A 25,659-nucleotide genomic window follows, 5' to 3' on the forward strand; every position below is an offset into this window, starting at 1 on the left:
GTTTTATAGCTGCTCTGGCAATTCGTCTGCACCGCAAAGATGCCCAGCAGGAACATTCAACATGTACACAGGGAAGAGCAGTATCACTGACTGCAAGGTAAGACATGTTAATGCAAAACAAAACAACAAAAACACTTCTGGCTTCATGCTTTGTTTTCAAATTAAGAGAAAATGCATGTTTCAACTACAGTATGATGACTTGTCATAGCAGAGCCCATAGAAGAGCCAAAGTGAAGACAAGTGACTGCAGAGCGATGCAGGAATTAATAATTAGTTACAAAGCTGTTTTGTTGTCATCATGTGTGCTCTTATTGCTCATTTCTTTATGTCGCAGCCTTGTTTTCCAGATCTCATCAGTTCAGAGGAACGAGTGGATTGTAAGCTGTGTCCTGCAGGCTTCTCATGTGATCCAACCATTGGGATTCTTTATTTATGCCCCCCAGGACAGCATTCGCCAGAGGGGGTCCTGCAGTGTCTGAGCTGTCCTGTGGATTCTGTCTGCACCTCGGGTTTCCCTTATAGGGTCAGACCTAATAATAGTGGATAAGAAGTTAAATCCTCCAACATTCTGTGCATTTGAGGCATTCTTTTTTTTTCTTCTCTTTTGTCAACATGTCTTATAGTGTGGACCTGGCAAGGAGCCCAATCCAGATCACACCGTGTGTAACGACTGTCCTCTGGGCTTTTATTCTACTATGTGTACGATCCAGTGTCTGCAGTGTCCAGCAGGTATAAAAGACAAACAAAACAAATCTTCTGCTCCCAAACATTTAAAGAAGTTTGATATAAATAGCTTTATTTACAACTAAAAAGTTCTCATAAAAATGTAAAAAACACTTTTTTTCTTTGTTTCTTAGGAAGTTACTGTCCAGATAGTGGAATGTCTCAGCCACTTCCCTGTCCTCCTGGTTGGTCTTCTACACCTGGACAGGGTTACTGCAGCAGCTGTAATAACACATCCATACTGTGTGGTGGAGCTATAACCCCCCGCTGGAGCCAGCCAGTCCACAGAGCCAGTCAGTCCATCACCTGTCGACCAGGAACATACAAAGATGTGACAGAAGAGTTTGGTTGTATGGTCTGTCCATTAGGTTGGTGTTAAGTGCTGCATGTTATCATTCATCTTATAATTTCCTTTACTTACCAAAGAAATGTCAAATGTACCTGTGTTTTACCCCCGCAGGTCATTACTGTGTGGGAGGGGTAGCTATACCCTGTCCTGCAGGTACTTACGGCCCTAAAGAAGGCCTGCAGAGACTGAGAGACTGCACAATCTGTCCTGCAGGTAAAGGAATGGTGGCAAAGCATCTGGACAAGTGGTAAAATTGTTTGTCCATGTGCAAAAACTATATATGTGCAGAAGAGTATGTCTCATCATATCTATAACATACCTAACCCTTGGAAAGCAAATGTAATAGTTTATCTGGACTGTATGACTGTATAATATCCTCTTAAAATGTTCTTCTATGAAGAGTTTTATACATAGCATTGTATAAAAAATACTTTTTCTCTAGGGTTTTACTGTCTGGAAGGTACCTCACAGAGACCCACCTCCCAGTTCCTGTGCCCACAAGGCTATTACTGTGAAGAGGGCACTGCCACCCCGCAGGGGTCACCTTGCCCCACTGGCACAGCGGGGGAACAACTGGGTCAGACAAGTAGGGCAGGATGCAAGAGATGTAGGGAAGGACGCTTCTGTCCTGCAGGTAAGTCTCAGCATTAACAAACTGACTTCACTTGACAAAAATATTAAGATGTGTCCCAGAAAGTAACTATTTTCATAGTTGAAGAAATAAGATGAAATATAGATTTTAGAGTGTGTGTGCGTATCTGTAAACAGGGTCATCAAGTCCTGGTTTGCCCTGTGCTCGGGGTAGATACTGCCCTGCTGGTACTTTGGAAGAAGTTATATGTCCTCCAGGCACCTTCACCCCTCATCAGGGGGCGATAAGTGAGTTTAAGTATGCTATTATTATTATTAATACTAATTATAAGTATTATTATTATTATTACTGATTTATATATACACTATAGTAGACACAAAGCTCTGTTTTATATTTAGTAAGTCAAACTAAATATTTTCTTTTGAAATGAATTTATACTCCTTCACAAAAGCCCCAGCCTAATATGATATTATAGCGCTCTATCACAGCAAATCCCAGTGATTATATAAAAATATAGGTGTTGTTTATTGCAACAGATGGACACTGAGAGGGCAAATAGAAAAACATCTAATTTAGCAATATAAAAACAACTGCCGATGGCAAGCTGTAGCAGTGAGCCCAGTATAGAAAAATGATGGGTGACTGTAAAGAGAAACCTAACTATGTGCACAAGCAGTGAGTACAGCATAGGAATTTATGGAGCAGATTTACTGTTTGCCTTAATCCTGTAGTATCTTTGCCATGACAGTAGGATTTCCCCCCCAGGTGTGAAAGACTGTCTCAAATGCCCTGCTGCCTTCTACTGTCCTGTGGGGACAAGTGACCCAGTGCCCTGTCCACCGGGCTCCTTCAACCCTTTAGAGGGTCAGGATGAGGTGGCTGATTGCAGAGAGTGCTATGCAGGAAAGGCCTGCACACAGGTAGCCCTGAGAGCCCCTGATGTAGACTGCATGCAAGGGTAAGTTGCAATCTCAAGATTAAAAAAATGTTGTTGTTTTATTCTTTTTTTAATCAAGCATGCTTTAGTGCTATTGTATTCTTATGTTTAGAGTACTGTAAATCTGACATAAGGGAGCCCTGTAACTTTTGCATTTAGCCACTGAGACATTGATTTTTATGTTGCTCCTTTTCAACCCACCTTGACATTGTTACTCTATGACTTTGATCAATTTGTCCGTATCTTGACAGGTTTGTGTGTCCTCCTGGGTCTTCAAAACCAAACGCGCCATCCAATGCGTGCCCACCGGGGACACTGAGCAATCGCACTGACCTAACTGACCGCTCACAGTGTCAGCAGTGTCCAGCACGATATGCCTGTCTTCGAGGTGACATTTCATATAGATGTTCAGATAACCTTTAAAAGTACTCTTTGATATTTCATAGTATCTGAAGATATGAATTCAGGTCAGGTTTTCATACAAAGCTCAATTATGTATACAACTGTATTACTATACTGTGTGAACTGAGTGTATATATTTGTGATATGAGACATTATATTTGGTTTCTGTTTTTCTAGACTTCAAATGCATTATGATTACGACTACACAACTGTTATAGTTTGCTAATCAGCCGGAATAAATGACATTCACATTACAGTAAATGTTTTAACTAAGAACTGATCATCACTGCTTCTTTTTAAAAGATGTCGCATTTAAACAACTAAAATCCACAAAAGTCATTATTAAAAAAAAGAAAAAAGAAGACGATGCAAAAGAAAATGCAAGTTTTGTCACATGTTGATATTTGTTTAATAACGTTGTCATATATTAGTGTCACCTTAATCTACTTGTCTGTGTTAATTCTTATTTGTCAGGAACTGGAGATATCCAGAGACCCCCACTTCTCTGCTTTCCTGGACATTATTGTCCTGCTGGAACTATGTTCCCCACCCAGTACAAATGTCCTGTGGGTACATGGAGCGGTCACAGTGGATTGGAGGCTGAAAGTGAGTGCCAGCCATGTCCACATGGCTGGTACTGTTTGGCTGGTTCAGGAGCGCCATCAGGTCGATGCAGCTCTGGACACTACTGTCCTGAAGGTAAACATGAATATGTTATATATGTATATATGTGTGTGTGTGTGTTAAAAAAGCTAACATTCTTTATCCTTTATGAGCATTGCATGCTCTTAGAGATAAATACAGGTTTCCATGTGAAATTAATTTCGTAGAATGAGATTTGTTTTCTCTACCCGAGCTGTATTCATGAGTCATTCGTGTTGATATAATCATGTCGATATTGCATCACCAGGGACTGCATATGGCACGCAGTTTCCTTGCCCTGAGGGCACCTACAGCATCCAAATGGGTAACAGACGCAGAGATGACTGCTTGATATGTCCCGAGGGCTCGTTCTGTCAGCAGGGCACCTCCAAACCTTCACCTTGCCCACCGTAAGCAGTGATTGTGTGTCAGTCATAAAGAAAAATGTGAGAATGATGACGATATGGATTTTTGTTAGCATTAAGCTGGTTTAATGAGTGTGATTTAGTGTATTGCCCTGCATCTCCAGCTCTACATTTCGCCGTCTGAAAGGAGGTCGGAGGCTCGAGGACTGCTCTTCTTGCCCTGCTGGCTATTTTTGTCCCCACTCAGCCACTGTCAGCCCCAGAGTGTGTGGAGCTGGCAGCTACTCTGTAAGATCTTAACTATAAAACATCCAATGTGACTGGACCCCTGACAGAACCTCTGGAAACTAAAGCCTTTGTATTCTCATCCTTCAGTAGCTGTTTTGATTGTCCTATTTTTAGATTTCCCACCCACATGATATCGTCTTGCATTGCTCACTTAGTAACGTATATCAGTAAATGTCAGGTAGAGGAGTTTTTGAAGTCAATTTCTTTCATAAATCAATATTTTGCTCGCAATATTGAAGCAGTGTCAGTGTTTTTCCAGCATCTTCCAAATTAGATCCCCCTCTCCTTTGCGTTTTCAACGTCTATTTTGCTGTATCCCTCCCCCATACTGGTTGATATCTTTAACTTCAGCTTTCTTTCTTCACGTTCTCTTGTGTGTAGGATGAGGGATCTGCAGAGTGTTCTCCATGCCTGCAGGGCCACTTCTGCAGTAATGAGACCACTAGTGAGGAAGCCATGCTAAGTGTCATGGTGTGCCCTCCAGGTTTTCTCTGCTCTCAGGGTTTGGCCAGAGACCCCCAGCGATCAGCCACCCTCTGTCCTCGAGGTTTCTTCTGCCCCGGAGGAGGCATTGTGAGTCACAGACTGATAAATTCAGGAGAGACTTAAAAAAAAATTAAAGTTATGTACTTATGTTTTCATATTTGGACACATTTGACCTCTTAAACTACATTTAGTCTTTACTCACAGGATCCCAATCCCATTCCTTGCCCCAATGGCACCTACAGTGAATTTCCTGGCTTGCGTGATGCCAGTGAGTGTATCCAGTGTCCTGAGGGGAAGTATTGTTACTCCCAACAACCTAAGGAGCAGCCTATTACCAGGCCTGTAAGACCATAGATTTTTTTATGATCAGAAAGACAGCATTACCATTACCAATTATAGTCAGTTTGTTAATACTGTTCACAAGTTTCTACCTAATAGTGATTTTAGATGAAGACTGCATGTTCAAAGCAAGTACCATAACCACTATTATGTTGTCCTTTTTTTTCTTTTTCTTTTTTTTTTTTTTCCCTATTATGACTATTATGTTGTCCTATATTAAGACAGAGGAGTGTCCCGATGGCCACTATTGCCCCGCTGGGACCGGTTACCCCTTCACATACCCCTGCCAAGCTGGCAAATACAGAAACAACACACTTGGTCAAAGTGGAGAGGCATGTATTTTGTGTCCATCCAGGCATTACTGTAGCAGCCCAGGAACTCACACTCCTTCAGTATGTCCACAAGTAAGAATAAGACTTTTAAAAAACTGTTTTGCTGTATGGGTGAGACAGTTTTTAAGTGTGCTTGCATCTGTTTATGTAAAATACACCAGAGGCACAAATGGCTCCTTTTCCCCTTCTGTGCCTCCGTTCAGGGGTTTTACTGTCCAGACGGCACTTCTGTTCCTGAACCTTGTCCTGAAGGAACCTACAGTTCTCGCTCTGCTCTTAGTGATAGGTCTGAATGCACCCCTTGTGGCGGAGGCCAGTATTGCACTGGAGTGGGACTTTCAGAGCCCTCTGGAAGCTGCAGAGATCGTTTTTACTGCAGAGAGGGAGCCAAGTCTGCTGTATGCTAATGTTATTACAGTCATTTATTCTGTATTTATTCAGGGTATACCAATAATTTTCTTTACTTGTTGGGATCAACAAATACAAATACAACACATAACAACTTTATGTTGTAGGATTTCATTACGCGGCAGTAAGTTTTTGGCCTCTCTTCACTCTTATTGCCAGACTCCTGTCGATGGACCAACTGGAGGTCTGTGTCCGGCAGGAAGTTACTGTCCTTTAGCCTCGCCCTCTCCTCTCCCCTGTCCTTCTGGCACTTTCAGCAACAGCACTGGCCTCAGCAGACCTGAGGAGTGTACTAGCTGTCCGCCAGGGTAATCCTATCGATTTGTTTTGGAGGACTATGTACAGCTGAAACCTCTACTCCATGAGTCAGTGTGTTTCTCTCCCTGTCAGTTTTTATTGTGCAGGTTCTAACAACACGTCACCATCAGCCCCTTGTTTTCCTGGTTTCTACTGCACTGGTGGCTCAGCGTCACCTGTTCAGAATGAAGCAGAGGAAGGGCATTACACTTCAAAAGGGGCAGCCAGGGCAGAGCCATGTCCTCTTGGTTATTTTCAGCCGGTAGGATATACTACATGCCAAGTGCTGCTACACTGAGCCTGTATTTCTTTATGATTGGATGATAGGCTAATGGTATATTAAGGGTTATTTCTTTTGTCTGTGCTCGGCAGCGTCGAGGTGCACAGTCATGTTTGGAGTGTCAGGGAGGCAGATTGTGTAACCACACAGGCTTGTCCCAGCCACCTCTGTGTCCCACAGGACACTACTGTCCTCTAAGATCCACTGTTGCTCACCCATGTCCTTCAGTGAGTACCTTTATGTTCTCATGTGGTGTGAAATTGTGGATGTGTCATTGTAGAGTGTCAGTGTTCGCTGCACGTTTTACTTCATCACTCTGTCTTCATGATTTTGAATTTCCTCCCATAAATCCCACCCTATTAAAATGATTCCATGTGATTATTATTCAGGGCTCTTACTCTGACCAGCCTGGTGGTGATGCTGTGCAGCATTGCCGGCCATGTGACGCAGGCTTGTTCTGTAGCAGAAGTGGTCTTTCTGAACCTCAGGGTCTCTGTGACCCAGGACACTACTGCACCTCTGGAGCTTCCACTGCCTCACCAGTAAGATTTAATGAATAATAACTTTATTTACTATGTGGTAATATTATCTTATTTGAAAAGGATCAGATGATTTTTTTTGTTGGAGATTAACAGAAAACTGTAATTCTATAAAGGCATTTTAAGTAGTAGCTCATCTCAGAATGAGTTATTTGTTTTTGGGACAGTAGCTGTATTTGCAGACTCATTAAGAATTACAGTTTCCTTATTTTACAGGTACTGAAATATTATATCATATATTTATTGTCATGCTTTTATTGGTTTACGGTCTTTTCAGACACTGGTCTCAAATGTCTTTATATTTACCATATCGATTTCCGAAGAGTTTCAAATGGCGAAATATTTGACTTTTTTCTTCTTCTATGGGCTTGTTGTTGAGTTATGCTTATAATTCACTTTTGCTCAAGTGAAGCAATTTGTCAGCATGGTGCAGTATATGAGCGGGGGAAGGAGCACAGAAAAGGAAAAACTGATGGCAATTAAAGAGGTGGAAATGTCCTGGTTTTTAAGTTGAACGTGTCTGCTTTAGTGTCGTGCAGTTGATTTGATGGCAGCTATTCATTTTCCACACACTTTGACTGCTAATTTCATTTGATATGAGCATGAATCTAAAGGCCTGTTTAGTTTGAATTGCATTAGTTAAATAAATAACCCAAGTGCTTTTTGGATAGGCTGCTGATAGTGCGTAGGAAATTAATGACAGCTTCCAACTCGAACAGCCCACAGCTTTAACTTTTAAACTTCTGACTAGAACAGTCAGATGATCAAACTTCTTTGTATTCCAAAGCTAATTTCTTCAAACTGCTTCTTTGGTTCAACACTAAAACACCCCAAAGATATTTACTATTATTAAGGACTATTTAGAAAATTGTTGCCGATTAATTGCTCTCAGTCACCTTATAATTACCCCATCACTCTCACAGGTTGCTGTGGCGTCTGGCGGTGTCTGTCCTGCAGGCTACATCTGTCCACAAGGAACCAAGTACCCACAGCAGCACCCATGTCCTGTGGGAACCTGGAGTAACACAGTGGGAGCCCAAACCTGGTCCTCTTGTTTATCCTGCCCCCCAGGACTCTACTGTAACAGTACTGGACTCAGCCAGCCTTCTGAAATTTGTGATATAGGTAATGAAGTGCCAGCAGTGCCTGATGTGATCTGTGTATATCTGTCATTGCCATAGTGTCTATCACTAAAATAAGCAGAAAAACAGAAACTGGTTGGATGAAACGCTCTCCAGTGTTTAAGAAGTCACTAAACCTTTGCATCTTCTGATTTATAGGATATTATTGTTCTGGAGGGGCAGTGGTTTCAGCGCCCTCTGATGGTGTGACAGGTGACATTTGTCCACTTGGATATTATTGTCCAATGGGCTCAGCATCTCCTCTTCTCTGCCCTGATGGGACTTACTCAAACACAACAGGTATAAAAATATAATTAAACACAAATAAATCATATTTGTGATTTTAAATGCAGATGTTACTTCACTATTAAATTATTCTCTTTTGTTTAAAGGGGCAGAAATGTGCGATGACTGCCCCATAGGAACATATTGCCTATCTGGAGAAGGTGTCCAGCCGTGTCCGGTGGGACACTATTGTCTTGGTGGTGGCGTTGAAGGTATACTACCCTGCCCACCTGGTACATACAGTCCTCAGTTTGGTCTCAGTCAAGTGGAGCAGTGCCTCCTTTGTCCAGCAGGTGAGAGTATTGTAACATGCTTTTTTTTTTAAACTGCCTGAATGATACTGGGAATCTGTGGATACAGTGGTTAGCTGAATTAGATTTTAATATATTAACTTGTCATTTATGAACTGGGGTTTTTAAAGCTAATTGCTATAATTAAGAGATAATGGCAGAATGACTTACCACATTTAATTACCTAAACAAGGAGTAATTTATGACGTGATTCAATAAATGCTTCTAATTATTACCACTGCAGTGAAGTTTTCTTTTCTCTGCTTCAATTACAGGCTTCTATTGTGAGGATTGGGGTCTGTTTGAACCCTCTGGGCCTTGTCAGGCCGGTTACTACTGCATAGCTGGTACACCAAATCTATTATACAGCGTGTTCAGTGCCTTTGTGCTGTTAAACCGACTTTCACAGCTAAAATGTGACCAAAATGTGCAACATTTCCAGGCGTGAACTTTCAGAACCCCGATGGCAACTTCAGCACAGGAGTAGGAGGAGCATGCCCGAAGGGAAGTTACTGTCCTGAGGGCACCAGTCTGCCTATGCCTTGTCCGCCAGGGACCTTCTCTACTAGGTGTGTTGGTCAAAATATTACACACACTATTATACCATGGACCTGTAAATGTTTATGCGCATTTGTGTTTACATTTGTATGGTTGCAGTCTTCATCTGGTGGACACCTCTGGCTGTAGTCCATGTCCAGCGGGTCACTTCTGTGGCACTGCAGGTCTTACTCGTCCATCTGGTCCATGTCAGACTGGATTCTACTGTCCAGGGGGAGACACAACAAGCGCAGGTTTTCTTGATTCAGCTTATGCAATTCCATGTCAGCACAGCTATAATTAATCAATGTTGTTAATTCATGCTTTACATGAATTAAAACTCCTGTAAAGCAGAGCTAATGTATAATGTGTGAATATAAATGTTATGAATAGGCTTTAGAGAGAAGAGAAACAGATGCTGATAAATACAGGAAACTAGAATGTGTGAGGGTGTTTTGTTGAATGAGCGATTACTGAATTAATCATGCGTTATCACGAGATTTATCACATTAATTTCAGTACATTTCCACATCTAATTGGTTTTTCTTCTCCAGGCGCAAAAGGAGGGCTTTGCCCAACTGCTCATTACTGCCCTGAGGGTAGTGCTAGCCCATTGCCCTGCCCTGCTGGAACATACAACAACCTCACAGGCCAGTCAGTGTGTTCCCGCTGCCCTGCTGGGTACTACTGTCCAGAAAGGACCGCCAATTTTTCCAAGTTTCCCTGTCCACCTGGATTCTACTGCCCTGATGGTACAATCACCCCAAAACTGTGGTCATGGTTATGATTCTTTATTAGAATGAATGATTAGTAAAAGTTCAGCTTAGTCTGAAAAGAAGCAGAGTGTGAGCTTCGTATTGAACTGAAAGCTGGTTTCAGCTTCAGTAAGCTATTGTCCCCAGCTTTAATAATAGAAAAGAAGTTGCACACTTGTTTATATCTAATTGCATTACATGTGTAGGAACTAAGCATGCCACCCAGTTTCCCTGTCCACGTGGATACTACAACCCAGAGCCCATGACGCAGAGTCTGGACAGCTGCCTGCCTTGTCCTCCAGGACACTACTGTGAGAAGGAAAGGCTGACCAAAGTGTCTGGAAAATGCAAAGCTGGTCAGTAACATTGTCTTTGTTCATTTGTTCCAAAGATACAATCACAGCTTGCAGCCTAGTTTCTCAGTGTCAGGACTTTGTCCTCTGTGCCAGCGTACGTGTCTCCGAGGCCCAGCAAAACAGTCTGGAAGATTTTAGAGTAGGGAACAAAGAGTGCACATGAAACACGAAACATCACAGCTCAACACCAGTCACACTTCAGCAACAACAACGGCTTTTAAATAATTCTCTGTGTATTATTTATTTATGTGCAAAGATGCAAATGAACTTCAACACATCAGACACATAATGCACACGTGATAGACTGATGTGGAAGCCTGAGTAACTGGTTTATTAAGACTTTTCTTAACAATGTCTCATCTCTGCCACCTTGCTCTGTATCACCATCTGTTGAGTATACATACATATATATATATATATATATCTTTATATGTTGAGAAATCATGTTTCACTAATGCTTAGACGTGTCAGCTGCAGGATCTTTTCTATATCACACAGAGTTTGTGATATCTTGCTTTGTTTCTTGCTGTTTGTTCCTCTCAGGTTGGTTCTGTGTCTCTGCAGCGTGGAACTCCCAGCCCTTTGACCTTGACAATTATACAAATGCCAACTGTCTTTGTCCAGCTACATCCACAGGGGGGCGCTGCCAGGCAGGATTTTATTGCCCCTTAGGCAGCTCAGAGCCCCTACCTTGCCCACCCGGAACCTTCTGTAATGTCTCAGGTGCACAAACACACTGTTTTCTAGGCTACAATAGGCATATTGTTACATATAGGTTCTCAGCTAAATTTGTGAAAAAGAAATAAAATTATATGTATATTATATAAAATAATATCATCAAAATAATACTTTGAGAATGAAGTTGAAAGTTGCTGCTATACCTTCTACAAAATGCCTTGTGTAGATGAATCAGTGAAATCATACTTAAGGATCAATTTTAGTAGCAAGGAAATCATTTTTCTTTCAGCACATAAACACAATGTGCAGAATGGGTTTGGCTCTCCATTTGGCCTATGCAGCTATAGATTGTGTGTTGTGTGTTCTGCCTCTATGTATATCGATGTTACAGTTATGACAAATCTGTGGCATGTGATTTCATTGCTGTATAATGTATTTAAAAAAGTAAATAAGTAAATTGGACAGTTCAGTTCCAGGAGGTTTCTGAAATATTCTTGTTGTTCCACTTGAGGGGATGCCAATCTCTAGCCAACTTATAGATAATATTTTTTTGGCTGTGCACAATCAAAATAACCAATTTAGTCATTTTGCTCAAAAGGTTTAGCTCTGCCAATGGGCCCCTGCTCTCCTGGGTATTATTGTGTAGGAGGAGCCACTGAGGCCAGACCAACAGATGGAGAAACAGGCAACATCTGTCCACCTGGGACATACTGTGGTAAGCCCAGCTTTACTTCCTTGGAAGGATTGTATCGACATCTTGCCAACTTTTTAAGCCAAAGTGCAAAGTAAAAGGCTTGGTGAAAAGGAAAGTACGATACACGGAGTCAACAGCAATGTTAACACTGTAGACACAAGTTTAATGGGGAAAACTATGTTTACGTACATTTGCCAACACCCAGTATACACTCGATATGTGTTAGAAACAGTTTTGAATTGTTTCTATGGCTGAAATGCCGAGTTTCTAAAATGGCACTATGTCTGCATTCTTCCTTGGCATGCATATTAAGTACACTGGAGATGCCAAAGTAGCTATAACTATGAGTCAGGTGGATTGGACACCCTGAATTACCCACAGGTTTACGTATGACTCAGCATGTTTCTGTTTTTTTGTTGACCTGTGTAGAGTGTTCCCTTATACATTCTGCGTGGTGGATGGCTATAATTTCCAACACCCCTCAACCCTGTGTAGGCACTGGAACTCAGAAAGGATGAATGAATAGAAGGAATGAATGGTGGCCTAAACTACATTTATTTTTCTCTGCAGTTGAGGGGTCTGGGGAGCCAGAGTTTTGTCCTGCTGGTACTTTTTCCCCAGTGTCAGGCCTGACCAGTGTGAAGGGCTGTCAGCCTTGTACATCAGGCTTCTTCTGCAGAACAACAGGCCTCAGGGCTCCAACTGGACTCTGCAGCGATGGTTAGTTCATAAATTTGATCACATGTTCGATGAACACCTGTGTCCTGTCTTTTTACACTACTGTATTTCTGTAAAACTCCATAGGATACTGGTGTCCTCCTGGTCAGACTGTGGCTATGGCTCTGCCATGTCCTCCTGGTCACTTCTGCTTAGAGGGTAGTTCATCCCCAGAGCCGTGCCCATCAGGAACCTATCAGGATAGAGACAAACAGGCATCCTGTGCCATCTGTGGGGCAGGTAGGACACCTAAATCCTTTGACTTTTTCAACACTGTTATTTAGCCTTTTCATAAGTGGTTGAAGAAGTGTTTATTGAAGTTGATTGCTTTTTTTTTTTTAAATCCTTGCAAGATTGTTGACTTTCCCTAATGCCACCAATATAAATGTGTAATTTTTTTTACCCTTTTCCCACATTGATATTGTTAATTTAAAAAAATCTCTCTTTTAAGGTTACTACTGTGATTCAAGATTGGGTGCAGCTAATGTGTCCTTGCTGAGGCCCTGCCCTAAGGGACATTACTGTCCTCCAGGTACAGCTCTGCCCAACCAACACCCTTGCCCCATAGGCTCCTTTAACCCAAGAGAGCATATAGACAGCTCAGCTGGCTGCATGCCTTGTGCATCTGGACGTTACTGTCCTTCTCTTGGACTGTCAGAGCCAGCAGGTGAGAATCTGAAAGTCTTCTCTCTTCTCCTCTCCTTGCACTGCATGCTGGGAGTGTGACTGACTGAGTGTGAAGGTGGTTGGTGAGAGGGTGGAGCTGCTAAATGGATTTTGGAAGTTTAGACTGACATTTCAGATACATTTTCTTCACGCCCTTTGGTTGTTTAACAGGAAAGATACGTTTTTTTTTTCCATTGTTTGATGTAGAGTGAACAAGGTTAAGTTAACTGGCTGTTCCCTAATAAGGGCTCACCTCTTCTGTCAGTTATAAAAGGGGCCAGTGTTGTGGCTCCCCAGCAGTATACTGTGGAGCAGGTTCTCCTAGCTGCTGGTGAACCGGTAGATCACAAGAACATTACTTACGGCTCTTGGATGAACAAGGCTGTGGTTGTCTTTCTCCATGAGGAACAGTTAGTTCACCTGTTGGTTGAAAGGAGCATCAGTTCACCTTTATTTGTGCCATCAACGTGGATTACCGTGTCTGATGTTCATAAACTCAGTATTGAAAATAATTAGGATGGTAGGGTATAAGCAACTCAGTAAACAGAAAAGATTTTGGTTGAAGAAAAGATATTGACAGGGTGATACGCAAAGGGTGTCTTTGTATTGGAAGTGGCTTCTCATTCAGTTTTCTCACTTAATACAATATATTTTTGCTTGAAATAAGTGAAAAATGCCAGTGGAACAAGTGAAAATTCTCCAGTTTCAAGATGTACTGTCTAAAAACGAGTTCCTAAATCTCACTGAAATGTTACTCTGTAGCTGAATGTGTCTTATTTTAAGTGTAATGAGATATTTCGACTAGAAATAAGACAAATATACTTGGTTAGATTTTGAGTTTTTGAAGTGTAAGAGGTTCTTATCCTAGAGACAGCTGGAGGTCTATGTACAAACCGATCCAATGAAACGTAGCGTGGCTCTCCAGTGAAGGGTGGTGTATGGGGCAGTGGCCGCAGACAGACATTTAACACATACAGATCAAAGAGTAGAGGGTAACTGTGTGGTTTTTTTTTTCAATCTAAGAAGAACCTGCAACATTTGTGGGTTGAATGTCCTAGTTTCCCTCTTTAAATTGCTGGAAGAGTGATTGGCTGGATATGGACAGGTGCCGGACAATACAATGTTCATTTGTGGTCCCAAATACAGATCAGCACAGAGGAAGCAGATTTGTCTTTCCAACTTTCTCATAAGTCAGGCAAAAATGGGAATCTGGCTAACCAGGAGAAACAAAATGAAAGGAACAGGGTCTACAGATGTTGACCTTATCTTCAAGGTGTGGTGTCTGCACATATCAAGATAGAATTGACTCATTATAAAATGATGGCAGATTTTGATATTTTCATTTCAATGTCTTGTGTACAGTGAACAATGATTTGCTTGTTCTTAGTTTTTGAAAATTGTACATTTTTCTGTTTTTGTGGGGTGTGTTTGTGAGTATATGTTTCTGTTTTTCTTTATGTAACTGTTGGAATTGTTTCATCTTCTCTTCTCTTCTCTTCTCTTCTCTTCTCTTCTCTTCTCTTCTCTTCTCTTCTCTCCTCTTCTCTTCTCTTCTCTTCTCTTCTCTTCTCTTCTCTTCTCTTCTCTTCTCTTCTCTACTATGTCTTACTGAAAATACTTCACAGTAAATCCCACAAAACTCATGCTGTTCATTATGTCTTGTTAGATAAGCTATTTGAAGTGCTTTTGCAAAGTTCAAAACAATGATCCCACGTGTCTCTTCACCCAAAATGCAAAAATAAACATTGTTTTCTCAACTTTAGTGAAAATAGCTTTGGATTTACTGTATTTGGCCTGGGGTATGTAAGTCAAAATCATATATCAAAAGCTAATCTTGGTGACCTAGTTTGGTGATCCAGTTGTAAAATCCAGAAGGTGCAGCGTCTAGTGTGTACTGCAGGACTGCAGATATATTTATGTGACTGTACGATGAAATGTGTTGTGACATTCTTTTACCCACAGGACCATGCCATGCTGGATATTGGTGCAGAAAGGGTGCCTCCTCTCCCAGGCCACTGGATGGACTCTCAGGTTCCCTGTGTCCACCTGGTCACTACTGCCCCTCAGGTACCTCATCTGTCTTCCCCGAACAAGCAGTCGCCCACAGTTGCTGCTGTACTGATGATGCAAGTTTCAGAGATACACATCACTTTTTTTTGTAACACAGTGCTGATGCAGCTTGCTTTTTAAGCTAATGTAGCCAAATTTATACTGTGTGAGGATATTAACATTCTGCTCTTTTATAGTCTGTGGCTGCCAAGTTTTAGTCACACTAATTAGCATTTAGAGCGCTAAAGGAAGTTCAAAAACATGTTTTCTTGCAACTTTTGATATAGTTCTCATTAAATTAATTTGTGTGCTTGTTCTCTTCAACTTAAGTCATTGACACATATCTTAAAAATGCAGCTGTAAGGTAAACTTCTTGTTTAGCCTGCAGCTACATCTTGCCCTAAATTCCTCAACCCTGGACCCAACAGTGGGTGCATGTCAGTTATTTAGTTGTAGCTGAATTTTGAGTACAGTGTCTTAAATTAAATTTTTTGCTACGTTTAATAACTGCTGTCTTTATTGTAGTGTGGCAGTCATTCTGCTTCTTGGAATCAAGATGTGTTTTTGTGCTTGTGCCATCTTTGCAGGCACCACAGGTCCTGAAGCGTGCCCTGAAGGGAGCTGGTCAAACAGCTCAGGACTGCATAGCCAGGAGGATTGCAAACCCTGTCCTGGGGGTTTTTATTGCAACTCTGCTGGCCTTACAAAACCCAGTGGGTCCTGTCGTGCAGGGTACACCAGATTGTGATGATTAAAGAAATAACCATCACATCATCATCGTCTTTGTTATATATATATCCATATAGCAAATAATGTAAATATCATTTTTATCCCCAGAATTTTCATGCTGTCTTTTCCTTATGCAGATACTACTGCATAGAGGGAGCTGTCAGATCTACTCCCACTGATGGAAATACAGGGGGACCCTGTCCTGAGGGTTACTACTGCCCTGAGGGAACTGTTCAACCTGTGCCCTGTGAACCAGGGACATATGTGGCTGTTACACATGCTACTCAGTGTGAACCTTGTCTGCCAGGCTGGTATTGTGTGTCTGGCTCGTTGTACCTTTGTCCTGCAGGTTTGTGATTTGCTGTTTTGGATGTCCTTATAATACAGTGGCATTTGTAAGCTATTTTAATTAAATTATCAAGAGAAATTCTGCTAAATCCCCCCCTCCCCCCCCCCAAAAAAAAACAACAACAAAGAAATTTGATATTTTTTTTATCCTTAATCCTTTATTTCCAAATTTCCCTTTGTTTGTTTTATGACCTGCAGGCTTTTACTGCCCCCAAGGAACTGGATTTGACTTGAGAAGCTGTCCAGAGGGAACTTATGGTCCTGACCCCGGCTATGAGTCTGTCTTGCAGTGCAGGCAGTGTGACGCCGGCCATTACTGCTCTTCCAGAAATGGCACAGCTGTCACTGGGCCGTGTCAGAAAGGATATTACTGCTCATATGGAAACATCTCTCCACAGCCTTTCTCAGTGGCTGCAGGTGAACATGCTTCTTTAGAACTGCAAGAACTGCAATAAAGCAAATTACATTCTGGTAATACTATGTGTTGTCTTACTTATATGTGGCAACATTTGATTGCTGATGCTGTGTCTCTCACCAGAAGAAGGAGGGCCATGTCCTGCTGGTCGTTACTGTCCCCAGGCCACGGTTAAGCCTCTGCCGTGTCCACGAGGAACATTTTCTAACCAGACCAAATTAGTCTCAGAGGTAGCTTTAACTCAACATACTCAAATTATTACACTCAAAGGCTGTCCTGGCTTTCCTATCAAAACTAAGATGAAAAAGTGGAAATATTCTCATAATTCTTTACTTGATGTTTTGAAAAGTTGCTAATTTATTTAGTTTAGAATTAAAATCTGACATCACCCCTCATTTCTGTATGTTTTGCTTTGAAGGAATGACACTAGTTTTCCTAAATTTCTGAAGGCCTTTCAAAGTTTTTGTTTAGACATTGTCTACTTTTCCCCCCCACTCATTTTCCATCCAGACCATTTTCAGATGAATGTTTTTCTTTTTGTTAATTCACAGACTTTGGAATCATTCAAGCATAAAAAGGCACTTAACAGTGCTGTATTTATACATAATAGTGACCTTAGCAAAGAGCCCATTTTAAATTCTATCTTTAGGCACTTTGTTATTAGCAGCCTGTCACGAAACACATCATTTGTTCCCATTGCTTTAGGAAATCTATGAAAAATGCCAAAGATAACACAGTATGGCAGGCATAAAATAGTGTTTTTGAACCAACAAGGTGATTTCCAAAGTGCTATTAGCTGAAAACCTGGCATATCTTGACATGGTGTGCCGTGTGTCCATGAAAAACAGGTGCAGGACAAAGGAATAAGTGTCAGACCTAAAAAAGTAAAGCAGATGAAAATCATGTCCTAAAAATAAGGGAAAAATCCAGCAAAGCCCCGAGACAGGACCTGAGAGATACATCGGTTCACTCAATCCTCCACACTGACTCCTATTCTCTGAAGTAAATTCTCAATATCCAAATCCAGTTTATTGAGTCAATCAAAATTTGAACAGTTTTCACTTTTTTAGACACACTTTGATCTCATTTTGTAAAACCTAAAAACATTACCAAACTAGATGGTCCACAGTGATTCACACTGAAGCTGAAAAGACAACTACAGCACAGATGTGATGAAACTGATGTAAGCCTGTTCAGAATATACAGCAAGCAAAGGTAAGTTGAAGGTTGATATGAGCAATTAAAAGTAGAAGACAAATAGCACAATATGTAACACTTCATATAGAATACATTGTGTGATTACTGGATGTAGAACAAAGTGAACAACCTAATCTTAGCACATCCTCTCTGCCACCATAATCTGTCGTCTTGATTCTTTACCGTGTTATCTTAAAGGAAGCTCAACATTTTGTTCATTATGGCTTTTATTTAATATTTGAATCATTTTTATGCATTTATAAATTAGCCGCATAAAGTTTGCAAGACTTAAAAACAACATGAGACATGAGAACTCCGTGTCCTGAACAATGTGTTTTGCTCTGGTGCATAATGAATACTGAGCAGTGTTTTTGTTTTGATGATTGTGTGGATGATTTGATTGTTTCATTGCGGTTTTTTGTTTACAATTTTGAGATACGTCGTTAAGGGTTTAAGGAATGGATCTTAGCAATTGTGAAAAACTGTTTACACAGTAACTTACATGATTATTTCTGTCATTCACTGTAATAGCAAGTAGATGTGTAGTTCAATATTAATATTGCAACAAAGCACGTTTTTCTTTTTCTTATCGGCTGTCTTTCTCTTTCCCTAATCCCTCTCCCTCTTTGTTTTTATCATTATTCCTCTCAGGAGGACTGTCAGCCATGTTTCCCAGGTTACTACTGTGATGCTGCGGGGCTCTCGGCACCTTCAGGAAAATGCTGGCAAGGTTTCTTCTGCTCTGGGGGTGCAGAGCGTCCTGAACCTCCTTTGAGAGACAGCCACGGAGGGCCGTGCCCAAAAGGTGATCAGATCCCCTTGCATCTGTAGCTTACTATTCAAAAACCCAGCAGAACCTGGTCAAAATAAAATATACCAGGACAGATTAAAAACAAATATAAAAAACAAAACAAAAAGAAATGTCTGGATGATTTAATCAGGCAGCGTTAACACTGTTGGAAGTGCGAATGGATTGGGAGGTTTAAAGTTCACATAAGCAAGTTTAATGAAAAGGTAAGCAAAACTCTTTCATTATAATAGAGCTACACATAAGCAGCTACTCGACTCACACTGGAAATCAAAGCCTCTCTCCTGTGGATTGTGCATGTCTTAGTTTGTGCTTCAGTGTGCATCTATTTCATGACTCTTATCTTCACACAACCAGGTTATTACTGCTCTGAGGGCTCTGTGGCTCCTCAGCACTGCCCCTTGGGAACCATCAGCACAGAAGATGGCCAAGCCAGCTGCAGTGCCTGTCCTCAGGGGTAAACTCACTTATCAGCCTTGCACAGTCACTTGAGACTGTAAACAGATACAGAAAAATAACCAAGACCTGTAACTGTACATAGAGTAGTGCATGAGTGATTTTTATACTGTATATACATGTATACACAATTACATTCAAGTTTTGTTGCTACAAGATAAATTATTCAATCCTGTTTTTGTCTGCATAGCTTTTATTGTCCTGGCACAATTAATGGCTCTCTGACAGAGAGTTATGAGTGTCCAGTGGGTCATTACTGTCCATCTGGGACCTGGGCCGAACACCAGTACCCCTGTCCAGTTGGAACTATCAATCCCCACACTCAGATGGCAAAACCCCAGGACTGTCTTCCCTGCCCTCCAGGTCACACATCATTTATGGCAATTAAATGTCACTGTATTAAAGGTTAAGTAGTTGGCCCAGGGTGTAATTTAACATTGTATATTTTGCTCACTTAAAATAAGATGAACAGTGTATAATTGTTATGGTAGTTTCATTTAAATGGAGAGAGACACAATACATTATAAAAAAGTATTTGTATAAAACTGTATAAAACACATATGAATTGCATGTTATTGAGGGAAATAGATATTAGATCCCATACAACACAGCCAGAATTCTGGCTGTCACAGATCAATCAATCAATCAATCAATCAATCAATCAATCAATCAATCAATCAATCAATCAATCAATCAATCAATCAATCAGAAACAGAAACTCTTGATCTCAGCCAAAGAGGGTTTCAAAGGAGGTCAGGGACAAGATGTACAAGATCATCATCAAGAAGCTTCGTGAGGAGGTGATAACTGTTTCAGAAATGAAAAAAAAAAAATAAAATGCATGTCAGATGGAGTCCATGCAAGATCCTGCCTCATGGGGTGAGGATGATCATGAGAAAGATGGTGGATCAGACCAAAACTGCATGAGAGGAGTGTATTAATGATCAGAAGATAGTTGGGACCACAATCACCAAGAACAACACTGGTAATATATTACGGTGTCTCCTGCTCAAGAAGGCACATTTACAGACCCATCTTAAGTTTGCCAGTGCGCATCTAAATGTTTCAGAGAAGGCTTAGGGAGAAAGTGCTGAGGTCAGAAGAAACCGAAATTGAGCTCTTCGCCTCAACTCAAACTGCTGTGTTTGGAGGAAGAGAAATGCTGACTATGACACAAAGAACATCATCCCCATAGTGAAGCATGGAAGTAGAAACATTATGCTTTGGGTTCATGTTCTTCTAAGGGTACAGGGCAACTTAGCAGGGACATGTACCACAACATTTTGCACAGGAACCTCCTTTTCTCAGCCATAACATTTAAGATGATTTGTGGATGGGTCATCCAGCAGTGACACAAAATATACCACCAAGGTAACAGCAGCCAAGAAACCTAAAGAGGAAACCTCTTACCAAAAATAGCCATGTTTTGCTTGAGGATGAAATGCCCATTTCACTCAATATCATGCACGTAATGTTATAGCTTTTATGCAATGCAGGGTTTTTTTTCTGGATTTTTGGTTGATATTCTGTCTCTCTCCATTAAAACTGATACCATATACAGTACTTTTTATTCATTTTCATTTCCTGGTGTTGTTGGTGGTAATATTCCCTTCGAGTTGATATCAACATTATTTCTTCTCAAACCAGGCTTTTTCTGTGCACATCATGGGAAAGGTGCTCCATCAGGTCAGTGTGGCGCAGGGTATTACTGTGTCTCTGGGGCCTGGTCACGCACACCGGAGGATGGTGGGGTCACAGGTGACAGATGTCCTAAAGGTCATTACTGTGCCCAGGGCTCATCAGCACCAGTTCCCTGTCCACCAGGTCATTACAGCAACCAAACCAGAAACAGTCATCTTAGTGACTGCCTGCATTGTCCTCCAGGTTGGAAATGGTTGCATTTTCAAGAAGATAAAGCTTCACTTACATTCTTTGAATGTAAGTGAAGGGTAATTATAGGGTAATAATACCTTCATATTACATCTGTATCTGCTTAACAGTGTTGCTTATGTTTTTAGGTTTCATGTGTGACACCAGAGGGCTCTCTTTCCCTTCTCATATGTGCCCAGCTGGCTCTTATTGTCCAGGCGGGAAAAAAAATTCAAAAACCTGCTCACCTGGAAGCAGATGCCCACCTGGTTCTGATAGACAGGTACCCTGCTTGCCAGGGACCTACCAAAATTTACCAGGACAGGTGAGAAACATGAAGATGAATGGTTGCTTATTTTTAATAGGCAAAGTGCACATACTATACAGCTGTCATGACTGTGATCGTGTACAAGCCATATATAGGCTGATATGCTGTTTTGAAAAATATTTAAAAAAGTAAATCTGGAATAAGGTTAATAACTAACTATATATGAGCAACAGAAGGTGGGTTTTTATTTATTGTGAGGCTGGCATCCAATTCTAACATCTGCTGATATTAGTGTAGTTATCATTTTGTATGTAATGTGTAGAAAACTCTGCATCATTTGTTTCTTTACAGCCAGACTGTGTTAAGTGTCCTGCAGGATTTTTCTGTGTTGGCTTAGTGGATGTTGACACTGGGCATGTGTCAGGGACTCACACTCCCATGCTGTGTCCTAAAGGACATTACTGCCCATCAGGTAGGTGAAGATTAGTATCACTGCTGTAATACATTCATGAGAAATGTACAAGGTTATCATTTGCATAATAAAATAAAGATATGTGTGACATGAGTGCCAAATACTAAATATAGTGTTGCTCTTGTTTTGTGCGCACACTAATAGAAGACTAACACAAAATGGCTTTTTAATTATGTAAATGACCATTATAGAGCATAATCAAGATAAGAGGGGTCTTTACAAACTGTTCAGTGATGTGTATTCAGGGGCAATCTGTAGTTATTATACGTATTTATCTACAGGAACGCAGGATGGTGTAGCATTCCCGTGCCCAGCTGGCACCCTCAGCAGGCAGATGGGGTTGTCCAATAAGTCAGACTGTGAGCTCTGCCCTCCAGGGAGATACTGCAGTTCCTCTGGATTGGCTGCTCCTACTGGGGTCTGCTCTGCTGGGTAAACACAGGCTAACTAAACGCACACTTCATTAAGCGGTCAGCCAGATTAAGAAAGAAATTTTCGTTCCCTATATTTTTATACCGTCCCCTTCTGTAATTAAATCTCCTTATATGTTCCATCTCGTCCTGTCTGTCCTTCTGTTATCTATTACTTCCTTAATCCCACATACCCCTTGCAATCACCTCTATCCTCATCATCTCTCTGCACTTAGTTACCTTTGTATCCAGGGTTCTGTTTCTCCCCAACCAGAGGATCACCCAACAGGAGGCCGCTGCTCTGCTGGGTCCTATTGCCCACAGGGTACCAGCTACATGATTCCCTGCCCTGCAGGCACTTTCAGCTCCATAGAAGGTGACATGTAATACTGACTAATTACTCAGTGTTTTTGACACTGGAACATTATACCCAGACTTACAGTAGCTTAAGTTACAAACTGTTAAGTGTCTCCTAAGATAACTACCATGTGGAGTTGAAATGTTTAACTTTTATTTTTAGTTTTCCATTTTATAATAAATGTATGAACTTGGTTTGCCAGGAGCGGTTTCCTTGGAAGCATGTCAGCCTTGTTTGCCAGGCCACTTCTGTGCCAAGGATGGTCTCTCCTTCCCATCTGGGCTTTGCAACCCCGGCTTCTACTGCAGAGAAGGATCCAGATCTGCCACGCCTTGGGGTAATACCACAGGTGACAGTTTTCTTCCTCTTGCCCTTTACATAGTGTTAATAAATGCATAAAACATGCAAAACTAGTTTTTTTTAGTAATGGTATTTGAAATACAACAACAACAACAACAACAAAAAAGTTAAGGTCATCTGACACAGCTTGAAAAATATCTTTCTGTGCAGAATTTTCTTTCGGTGCACTCCAGGTTTTATTTAACATTTTCATGCCCTTTGACTCAGCACAGCTGAGAAGGTCTTCACGAAACATTTACCAGTCCCCACTACATCTCTTATTATTTTTCTTTCTGTGATTGCAGAAAATGGCTCTGGCCTTTTAGGTCATTCACCTACCTAATGAGTAATGACATCCAATAAAGGTCTATTGTCTCAGTTACAGGAGATATCCTAACTCCATCCCCACTTCCTGGTGAATCAACCCTGGGTCAGTTCCATGGAGATGTGTGTCCTGAAGGCTACTATTGTCCTAGAGGGAGTGCAAAGCCCAGCCCATGTCCTCCAGGTAAAGAAAACAAGAGACAGTCAAGAAAGACCTTGGAAAAAATAAGGACAAAATTATTTCGATTACTCTGAAAGTTTTGTGATAAAGCTGTATGATGAATATGTTCATCAACAGCATCAGCTATAGCGTTTTACAAATACGCTTGGTTTTTATTACACTGTCTCCAAAGGTGGTATACAATGACATAAAGCTCTCAGAGGTAAAGTATAATGGCTTATTTATCCAGAACTTTAGAGAAGGTCATAAAACTCAACAGCAGTCCAATAAAGCTGTCATGATGAGCAGCTAGCTACTTAACCAGGTGAATTAATGGAGCCTGCTACTGGCATTTTTACTACTGTCATTTTTTCTACTTCAGTGTGAAAAATGACAGTTATTCCAAGCTGTGTCTTTTGTATTTTTGTCTTTCTTTGTCTGTGTCTATGTACTTCCATGATCATTTGTTTTCTCCATTCAGGCACCTTCTCTGCGAGGTCTGCGGCTGAGTCCGAGGCGGACTGTGAAGCTTGTTACCCAGGCTCTTACTGCCCTTCATGGGCTCAGACTTCTGCTGACCTCCTCTGTCCCCCTGGGTGGTTCTGTCCAGCAGGATCAGCGTCTGGACATCAGCCAGGTGGAGTACACATCACTGCGGGTCAACTCAGGCTTAACAGTGGTCTTTGCACTTTCATGTAGCATGTGATCACATACAGTATAGGCCAACTTTATCTCTTTTGCTCACTTTCAACTTATCCCTTCATTTTTTGAGACAACATATGTTGTCTTAACTAGAATAACCAGATTGTTTTCATTTTACACGTTTAAATTTGCCATTTAACTAGAATCAGCTCTTTTGTCTGTCATTTTAACTATAACGTTCTACTTTGAGGCTTGCTTCTGTAATAATCTACATAGTAAAAGATGCTCGGTTTTTATCCCGCCCATAAACTATCCTTCTCCTGTTATATTACACGTGCACCTAGAGATTCTTTGTTGCCTTTTTACCTTTTATTATAAAGATGTTTCGCTAATTTGAGCATGAAATGGGGCAGAACCTATAAATAGCCACAAGCTCATGTCTGTCAAGACAAAGCACCTGCTGCTGAGCCCGCTTTCTGCTCTCCTTTCCTCCCACAGGATTGTTGTACAGCGGTAATACTGATAAGAGCCACTGTCCTTTTCATTGCTTTGTTTCCATGGACACTGAGCCTGGGAAAATACACGAGATGTGCTTATTTCATGCATAATTGGTAAAGAAATTAAGAGGATGTGTCATGGCAGCACTATCATTTTCTGTTTTGTTTTTTTTTTCAAATTTTGTTTTCCTTGTAAACAATGACAGTTTGGATTTTTCATTATGTGCTTGGCAGGTCACCAGTGCCCACCTGGCTATGCGTGCCCGCGTGGTAGCGCGGAGCCGACTGGCTGTACTCCTGGCACATTTCAGTCCTTGTCTGGACATCCGGCTTGTAACAGCTGTCCAGCGGGTAATGCAAAAATGACACATATGTTATTTTTATATCATTTTTTTTATAAAGAGACAAACAGATGATGTTTAAACTGATGTTAATTATTAAATGAGACATGCTACCTTGTCTAGGTTTTTACTGTCTGAAAGGTTCCTCCGTGCCATCTCCATGTCCAATCGGCCACGTCAGTCCATCAGCTGGCAGGACGTCCCTAAGTGACTGCTCCCCCTGCCCCTCTGGCTCTTTTTGTAACAGCAGTGCTCTGACAGAGCCGTCTGGACCCTGCAGCCCAGGTCTGACAGCCCATAATCACCTTGGGAATTCTTGTCAGACAACTGAAAGATTGGATTTTCTATATCTTTGCTGTATGCCTGTGCTATGTTAAGCTGTGGCTTCCACTGAATAACTCAGTTTTCCTACAATGTTTTAAACTGTAAATGTTTCAGCGTCCTCTGTGAGTTGTCTAACCACATTGTTTACTACAGGACATTTTTGTTCCCCGGGATCCACTGAGCCTTCTCCTGTCTCCCAGACTTATGGAGATGTTTGTCCCATGGGACATTTCTGCCCTCAGGGAAGTGGGTCTCCCACACCCTGTCCTGTTGGCAGCTTCTTTCCCGAGCTCGGCGCACTCTCTCTCTCCCAATGCCGTCCTTGTCCCCCAGGGAAATACTGCCTGAATCCTGGAGCCTCACAGCCCACAGGTGGAGAATTAGACCAGTCATGAGACTGTTATAAATTGTCTATTGAATACAATATTTTATTATTCAGCTTTACCTCAAGTACCCTAAGTGCAGATTCAGGAGTTGCACAGCTCCCATTAGTCATGTCTGCTGAATTTCTGCCCATAACAACTTTTTGGGGTCTCATAAGCAGCTGCTTTAGAGTCTTTTCTAATTCCTCTCTG

General features: G+C 41.3%; 1 protein-coding gene across 1 annotated transcript in view; it reads left to right on the plus strand.

Annotated features, from left to right (window-relative positions):
- The first annotated feature begins 61 nt into the window (after positions 1 to 61).
- The window catches only part of LOC147314543 (uncharacterized), a 54,701-nt gene continuing 29,103 nt past the window's right edge, over positions 62 to 25,659 (plus strand). Inside the window, exons 1-52 of the mRNA XM_086260393.1 lie at positions 62 to 97; positions 335 to 523; positions 624 to 729; positions 858 to 1,091; positions 1,184 to 1,285; positions 1,515 to 1,706; positions 1,841 to 1,951; positions 2,430 to 2,622; positions 2,853 to 2,989; positions 3,478 to 3,702; positions 3,914 to 4,055; positions 4,175 to 4,298; positions 4,680 to 4,871; positions 4,989 to 5,126; positions 5,345 to 5,527; positions 5,659 to 5,853; positions 6,023 to 6,171; positions 6,254 to 6,422; positions 6,533 to 6,667; positions 6,830 to 6,982; positions 7,903 to 8,104; positions 8,260 to 8,400; positions 8,493 to 8,678; positions 8,951 to 9,022; positions 9,118 to 9,244; positions 9,333 to 9,466; positions 9,776 to 9,964; positions 10,174 to 10,323; positions 10,867 to 11,046; positions 11,600 to 11,716; positions 12,266 to 12,415; positions 12,500 to 12,652; positions 12,864 to 13,079; positions 15,041 to 15,145; positions 15,715 to 15,859; positions 15,994 to 16,205; positions 16,403 to 16,621; positions 16,743 to 16,849; positions 18,468 to 18,621; positions 18,982 to 19,081; positions 19,271 to 19,443; positions 20,728 to 20,964; positions 21,099 to 21,274; positions 21,569 to 21,689; positions 21,971 to 22,121; positions 22,336 to 22,475; positions 22,660 to 22,806; positions 23,182 to 23,304; positions 23,762 to 23,917; positions 24,654 to 24,770; positions 24,884 to 25,045; positions 25,238 to 25,456. Coding sequence (XP_086116519.1) covers positions 62 to 97; positions 335 to 523; positions 624 to 729; positions 858 to 1,091; positions 1,184 to 1,285; positions 1,515 to 1,706; positions 1,841 to 1,951; positions 2,430 to 2,622; positions 2,853 to 2,989; positions 3,478 to 3,702; positions 3,914 to 4,055; positions 4,175 to 4,298; positions 4,680 to 4,871; positions 4,989 to 5,126; positions 5,345 to 5,527; positions 5,659 to 5,853; positions 6,023 to 6,171; positions 6,254 to 6,422; positions 6,533 to 6,667; positions 6,830 to 6,982; positions 7,903 to 8,104; positions 8,260 to 8,400; positions 8,493 to 8,678; positions 8,951 to 9,022; positions 9,118 to 9,244; positions 9,333 to 9,466; positions 9,776 to 9,964; positions 10,174 to 10,323; positions 10,867 to 11,046; positions 11,600 to 11,716; positions 12,266 to 12,415; positions 12,500 to 12,652; positions 12,864 to 13,079; positions 15,041 to 15,145; positions 15,715 to 15,859; positions 15,994 to 16,205; positions 16,403 to 16,621; positions 16,743 to 16,849; positions 18,468 to 18,621; positions 18,982 to 19,081; positions 19,271 to 19,443; positions 20,728 to 20,964; positions 21,099 to 21,274; positions 21,569 to 21,689; positions 21,971 to 22,121; positions 22,336 to 22,475; positions 22,660 to 22,806; positions 23,182 to 23,304; positions 23,762 to 23,917; positions 24,654 to 24,770; positions 24,884 to 25,045; positions 25,238 to 25,456 — 8,086 coding nt within the window. The remainder of the gene's footprint in view (positions 98 to 334; positions 524 to 623; positions 730 to 857; positions 1,092 to 1,183; positions 1,286 to 1,514; positions 1,707 to 1,840; positions 1,952 to 2,429; positions 2,623 to 2,852; positions 2,990 to 3,477; positions 3,703 to 3,913; positions 4,056 to 4,174; positions 4,299 to 4,679; positions 4,872 to 4,988; positions 5,127 to 5,344; positions 5,528 to 5,658; positions 5,854 to 6,022; positions 6,172 to 6,253; positions 6,423 to 6,532; positions 6,668 to 6,829; positions 6,983 to 7,902; positions 8,105 to 8,259; positions 8,401 to 8,492; positions 8,679 to 8,950; positions 9,023 to 9,117; positions 9,245 to 9,332; positions 9,467 to 9,775; positions 9,965 to 10,173; positions 10,324 to 10,866; positions 11,047 to 11,599; positions 11,717 to 12,265; positions 12,416 to 12,499; positions 12,653 to 12,863; positions 13,080 to 15,040; positions 15,146 to 15,714; positions 15,860 to 15,993; positions 16,206 to 16,402; positions 16,622 to 16,742; positions 16,850 to 18,467; positions 18,622 to 18,981; positions 19,082 to 19,270; positions 19,444 to 20,727; positions 20,965 to 21,098; positions 21,275 to 21,568; positions 21,690 to 21,970; positions 22,122 to 22,335; positions 22,476 to 22,659; positions 22,807 to 23,181; positions 23,305 to 23,761; positions 23,918 to 24,653; positions 24,771 to 24,883; positions 25,046 to 25,237; positions 25,457 to 25,659) is intronic.

The sequence above is a fragment of the Aulonocara sp. 'chitande type north' Nkhata Bay genome, linkage group LG14 (genome assembly GCF_057382095.1).
Source record: "Aulonocara sp. 'chitande type north' Nkhata Bay isolate Kocher_YH1m ecotype deep benthic linkage group LG14, A_spYH_male_GT1.1, whole genome shotgun sequence".
NCBI lineage: Eukaryota > Metazoa > Chordata > Actinopteri > Cichliformes > Cichlidae > Aulonocara > Aulonocara sp. 'chitande type north' Nkhata Bay.